Source organism: Hoplias malabaricus, chromosome 17 (genome assembly GCF_029633855.1).
Source record: "Hoplias malabaricus isolate fHopMal1 chromosome 17, fHopMal1.hap1, whole genome shotgun sequence".
Classification (NCBI taxonomy): Eukaryota; Metazoa; Chordata; class Actinopteri; order Characiformes; family Erythrinidae; genus Hoplias; species Hoplias malabaricus.
Window position 1 is genome coordinate 20,101,657 of NC_089816.1, and position 6,000 is coordinate 20,107,656.

At 49.2% G+C, this 6,000-nt stretch overlaps 1 protein-coding gene across 1 annotated transcript; it reads left to right on the top strand.

The window, feature by feature from the left end:
- The first annotated feature begins 1,658 nt into the window (after window positions 1–1,658).
- egr1 (early growth response 1) lies at window positions 1,659–5,543 on the top strand. Its single transcript, XM_066649666.1, has 2 exons — window positions 1,659–2,302; window positions 3,113–5,543. Exons 1-2 carry the CDS (start codon window positions 2,095–2,097, stop codon window positions 4,453–4,455), a joined length of 1,551 nt encoding a protein of 516 aa, XP_066505763.1. The 5' UTR covers window positions 1,659–2,094; the 3' UTR covers window positions 4,456–5,543.
- The last annotated feature ends 457 nt before the right edge of the window (window positions 5,544–6,000 follow it).

Sequence of the window (6,000 nt, forward strand, 5' to 3'; positions counted from 1 at the left end):
AGAGAGAGAGAGAGAGAGAGAGAGAGAGAGAGAGAGAGAGATTTGTGGGGAATGGACAATTAATTCTGCAAACAACAACAACAATAATAATCTCTCACTTTATATTATTTATTTCTCATATTCATAACATTATATAAAATGTAAATTCACCTGTTTACAGTAAAATATATCAATGTATAATTATAAATATATAAATATATATTATATAATAAATATATATGTCAATGATAAGTGCGCATGGTTCTTTAGTTCCTCAGAGCACCCTCTGCATCCTGGAAGGGTTCCGCAGGCTGATGGAGAATGTGCTTTTTTATGGTCAGTGTGTCCAGCTTGTTACATAAAGAGCCAATACAACACATTCCTCCAAGAACTATTTCACACAGCAAGCTGTGTTCTGCAGAACCTCAGCCTTCACTAATGGACCCTTGTAGGACCCTCTTTTGTAAGTGTGGGTGAGAGGAACCCTGTTAGACCTTAGACTTTAATCGAAGCATGTGTAACAGTGTTCTGTGAGGAGGTCTGGTTCCTATCAGCGCCAGTGTGAACAGCGCTGAGCTTCACTAGAACCCAGCGTCTCCCATAAAGACCCAGGGCAGGACTTTGTCTCCGTGCTCAGCGGCTCAGCGGGCAGACAGTAGCCGGAGCTGTCCTCTCTTGTTGAGGCAGGGGTGTAAGGAGGGGTCCCGGAGAGTGTGGGTCTGCACACAGCGGCTCTGCAGCTCGGTGTAACGCGGTGGCGCCGCGCTGTCCGGCCAGAACTGAGAGCTGGAGACTCGGCGAAGGACGGCGAGCGAGTCCGAGTGGAAACAGAGCCTCGCAGAGCCATGTCTCCGTGTCCGGAGAGCGCCGAGTGGAAAGCGAAAGTAAGCGAAGGAAGGGGAGAGAAAACAATCAAATAGAGGCATAAAAACGAAGCAGTCTCCTACATCTGGAGCTCCAGGGTGCAGAGTCATGTGTAACCTCTTGGGGGTTTGGTGCCGAGCGCTGGACTTTTGTTTTATTACTATTTTTTTATTATTATTTTGCGCCAAAAAGCGCGGTCCCTCCGCGCCAGGAAGCGCCAAATAAGGGCATGGAAGTGGAAACCCGGATGAGTGCCTTATTTGGTCATGACCTTATATGGCGTGGCGGAGCGAGGGGGCTTCCGGCCAGAGAGCTCTGCTAAGGATGGGATGGGAAACCCGAGCTTGGAAAAAAAAAAGGAAAACTAGAAAAAAAAACAAAGTGCTGAGAGAGGGAGGGAAAGGAGGGTAGAAAGAGGGAGAGAAGGGAAAAAAAAATAGAAGGAGAAACTGCACCTAAGCTTCATCGATCCACACTGGGGGAGGAAGCAGAGGAAGAGGAGGAGGAGGAGGAGAAGGCTTGGGCTTTTCTCCTCGCGATTTACTGCACAGACTTTAAGGCTAAAGCTCACTCCGTTTTCCTCTGCTGTGTTTTTTTCTTTCTCTTTTTCTTTTTTTTAACCCCCCCCCCTCCTCCCTCCCTTCCTCCCTCTCTCTCTCTCACTCTTCCCCTCTCTGGCTCTCTCCGCCCTCCCCCTCCCCCCTCTAGGCAAACGTCATGTGTCCTCCCTGCAGTGCCTAAATATGGTTCTTCCTCCAGTCCATATATGGACATCTACGTCACGGAGAGAGGGTATATATAAAGGAGCGAGGGATCCTCTGAGCCAGAGCAAGAGCAGAGAACCTGCGCTAGACTGCACTGCGAGATAGCACACACACACACACACATATATACATATATACACACACATATATATGTATATATATATACAACAAATGAACTCAAAGTGATAACAATAACAAGAAGGGGAAAGGATAAAACAACAACAACAACAACAGTCTATCCACCCAAACTCCAGAAGTTGACAAGGAATGGTCAGAAAGGATTCACACTGACCCTCAGCCATCGTCTCATCTTCTGGACAAGACGTGGATGTGCACACCTTTCTGGACAAGAAGCACAAAAGGGGGAGCGCAAGCGAGGAGCACTCCAGCTCTGAGAGGCAAGTGAGGAGGAGGCAGAAGACGCATCGCAGCATCTTCATCATTCTCATCCCACTGGAAATCTCACTCTCTCACACTCTCCAGAGAAATGGCTGCAGCCAAGACCGAGCTCCTGCCCGCCCTGCAGATCTCAGACCCCCTCAGCTTCCCTCACTCACCCATGGATAGTTACCCTAAGCTAGAGGAGATGATCATGCTGAACTCGGCGGGGACACCCTTCCTGAACGCCTCCGCCTCCGAGGGCACGGGCTTCAGCTCCGGAGAACCGGGCGAGCACTACGACCACCTGACTGGAGGTAAGAGGCTGGAATTTGCTTTTTGATTCATGTGAGCGTGTGAGAATCTGAAGAGGCTGAGAGCGGAGGTGGAGGGGTTTAAGGAAGTGTAACAGTTGGTTGGTGTTGTATGAAAAATAAAAGCATGCACTGGTTCAGAAAGATGAAGGTGCTGCCTGAATGAATAATGCAGTGAATGCTTCAAAGAACAACATGCATGCATTCTTCACAAGGAGGGGCGGGTAAACAAAAGCTTGCATTCATTTTCTTTCTTAATGATGATGGATACAATAGAAAGCTTAGAACAAAAGCAGAGTTTACTGATGGACGTCATTCTTAAAGAACGTGTGCAGGGCATGAGCGCGGAGATCAGGGACCAGTCTCATTCAGAATTGTTTAAGGAAATATAAACAGAGCTGAAGTTTATGGATTTGTGGATGTTAGTCTTTGGTTCAGTGAGGTGGCAGAGGTTAGGAAAAGAGTGCATGGCATCAGCTGTCTGTAGCTGTGGGAGAGAGAGAGAGAGAGAGAGAGAGAGAGAGAGAGAGAGAGAGAGAGAGAGAGAGAGAGAGAGAGGGAGTAGAAGCGAGTGTGTGTTCGGGAGAACAACAGCATGTGCGAGTGTGTTTGGGAGGGTGGAGGGACTGAGGGGTTCTCCCGCTTCTTCATCAGCACCTGCTGATTTGTCTGGGGAGTGTGTGGGGAAACACAAGCTCAGCTGCCAGCATGGTCTCCATCTCTAACACCTCTACACCCTCTGGGATCTGTAGTGAGGATCACTCTTCCAGAACCTGGTTCTAAAATCCTCCCTGTTTTTGTCGTTTCTTGCAGACACTCTTCCAGACATCGCCTTGAACTGCGAGAAATCCCTGGCCGAGCAGAGCTACCCCACCCAGAGGCTGCCCCCTATCTCCTACACGGGGCGCTTCACCCTGGAACCCGCCGCCAACTGCAGCAACAGTCTGTGGGCGGAGCCTCTCTTCAGCCTGGTCAGCGGCTTGGTGGGCATCAACCCGCCCCCGGCGTCGCTCTCCTCTTCCTCCGCCACTCCCTCTTCTTCGGCCGTCTCGTCTTCCATGCCCTCGTCCTCGGTCTCCTCCTCATCATCTTCCTCTTCATCCTCCTCGGTGTCCATCTCCAGCTTGAGCTGCTCGGTGCACCAGAGCGAGCCCAACCCCATTTACTCGGCCGCTCCCACCTACTCAAGCACCAGCCCTGACATCTTCCCAGAGTCCGGCCCTGGCTTTCCAGCATCCGTGAGCGGAAGCTCCCTTCCGTACCCGCCCCCGGCTTACCCCGGAAACAAAGCCTGCAGTGCCAGTTTCCCCGTCCCCATGATCCCTGACTACTTGTTCCCCCAGCAGCAGGGCGAGATCAGCTTGGTGCCCCCCGACCAGAAGCCCTTCCAGACACAGGTGGGTCAGCAGCCTTCCCTCACGCCGCTGTCCACCATCAAAGCCTTTGCCACGCAGACAGGATCGCAGGACCTGAAGGGCGTCTACCAGTCTCAGCTCATCAAGCCCGGCCGCGTCCGCAAGTATCCAAACAGACCCAGCAAGACCCCTCCTCACGAGCGTCCTTACGCCTGCCCCGTGGAGACGTGCGACCGGCGCTTCTCGCGCTCTGACGAACTCACACGCCACATCCGCATCCACACGGGTCAGAAGCCCTTCCAGTGCCGCATCTGCATGCGCAACTTCAGCCGCAGCGACCACCTGACCACACACATCCGCACGCACACGGGCGAGAAGCCGTTCGCCTGTGAGATCTGCGGACGCAAGTTCGCCCGCAGCGACGAGCGCAAGAGACACACCAAGATCCACCTGCGGCAGAAAGACAAGAAGGCGGAGAAGACGGTGCAGAGCACTTCCGTAGCCTCAGTCTCCATCTCAGCACCATCCCCGGCGTCCAGCTACCCCTCACCCATCGCCTCGTACCCATCCCCGGTCTCTTCCTCCTTCCCCTCACCGGTGGCCTCCTGCTACTCCTCACCCGTCCACACCTCCTACCCCTCCCCCTCCATCGCCACCACCTACCCCTCCGCCTCCAGCACCTTCCAGACGCCGGTCTCCTTCCCCTCCTCCGTGGCCAGTATCTACAGCTCACCCGTCACCACCCCTCTGCCAGAAATGCAGCCGTCCTCTCTCTCTCCCCGGACAGCAGACATCTGCTGAGACTGATCCTAACCTCTCCCTCCAAAAGAGACACACTCAAAGCCTCACGGACCTGACAACACCCCCCCCCCCACCACCTCTCTCTGCAAAAAGCACTTTTCTGTCTGCACTCTCCGCAACGTTTCTCTCGCACTCAGTGAGAAAAAAGGGATTGCTTTTCTTTTGTTCTCGCAGCAAGATCCCTTCCCTTCAAAAACGAGGCATTCAAAGACTTTAGGAACGACGCAACAGTGAAGCAACAGGCTGCGGCGAGTCTCCTTGTGCTCCTCTGACTGTACACACACACACACACACACACACACGCAGCATGAGGAAGGAGCGGACGTTGTAATCTAAAGCCTGCAGGTTTCAAGCTGGGAAAGCCTTCACTAGGCAGGAGTACATTCACACAGAGACATTGCGTGATATACATAAGCTACAGTGTATGTATATTGTACATGTGCCATGTTTGAGTTCCTTTGTTTTTACTTTTTAGTACCATTGTTGTGAAAATTGATTTGAATATTTGCATTGTATTATTCTAAATTGAGCAGGGCCATATTTTATACTTTCTGTAGTACGTAGTGAAAATGCTGTGATAAGTTTTTGACTTTGTTTGGATAAAAGCACTTAAGTATTCTGACGCATGTGTAAGAGTGATGTTACTTTCTCTTCTTTTGTAAATATCATCCACTGGTACTATTCCTTTCTCTCTCTCTCTCTCATTCTCTCTATCTCTCTCTTGCTCTCTCTCTCTCTGTCTCTCTCTCCCTCTGTCTCTTTCCAAATGTGACAACAATGTTCTGCTTAAAACAGAGGGAAAAAATGACATTACAAACATGAAAAAACAAACATCGACCACAAATCTTCAAATTTACGGTGCCTTTTGAGAAGCCTTGCAGATGTTTGGACAGATGTTTGTGAGATTGGATGCTCTGCATCTAGCCTTAAGGTGGAAGGGAATTTTCTTTTCCTTTTTTTATTTCTTTTACTGCTTTGTTTGGAAAGTCATTTCAAGGAACAAAGGGAAAGAATACGAGGCACTGCTTCATGATTTTGTGATGTAAGCAAAAAACAAACAAAAAAACAACAACAAAAAAAAAACAAAAGCAAACTAGAAATCTATATTTTTGTAACTGAAATGTACATATCTACAGGAGTTGGAATGCTGTAGTTACCTACTGAGTAGGCATGGGAATTTTTTGTATGTTATTTACATGCAGTCCATTATTTTGTTGTTATTTTTATTTTGTATTTGTGTTTGTTCAGAAAAAATAAGTGACTGTTTATGGCTTCTAAACACATTGAATGCGCTTAACTGCCAATGGGATATTTGTTGTACGAGATATCCTTCCTGAACGGAAACATAAATAAAATATAAATATATATATGTTCAATCTCTGTCTCGCATTTTATTGCTTAGCAACAGATTGTGGGGATTTTGCGGAGGCAGCTCTCAGAAACAGCGAGAGTGAAAGCGAGCTGCTGGGAAGAAAATACATCCTCAGCTTCCACCGGTGTTTACCACGATGGATTCTGGTTATAGAATTATTTACAAGCTTCAAA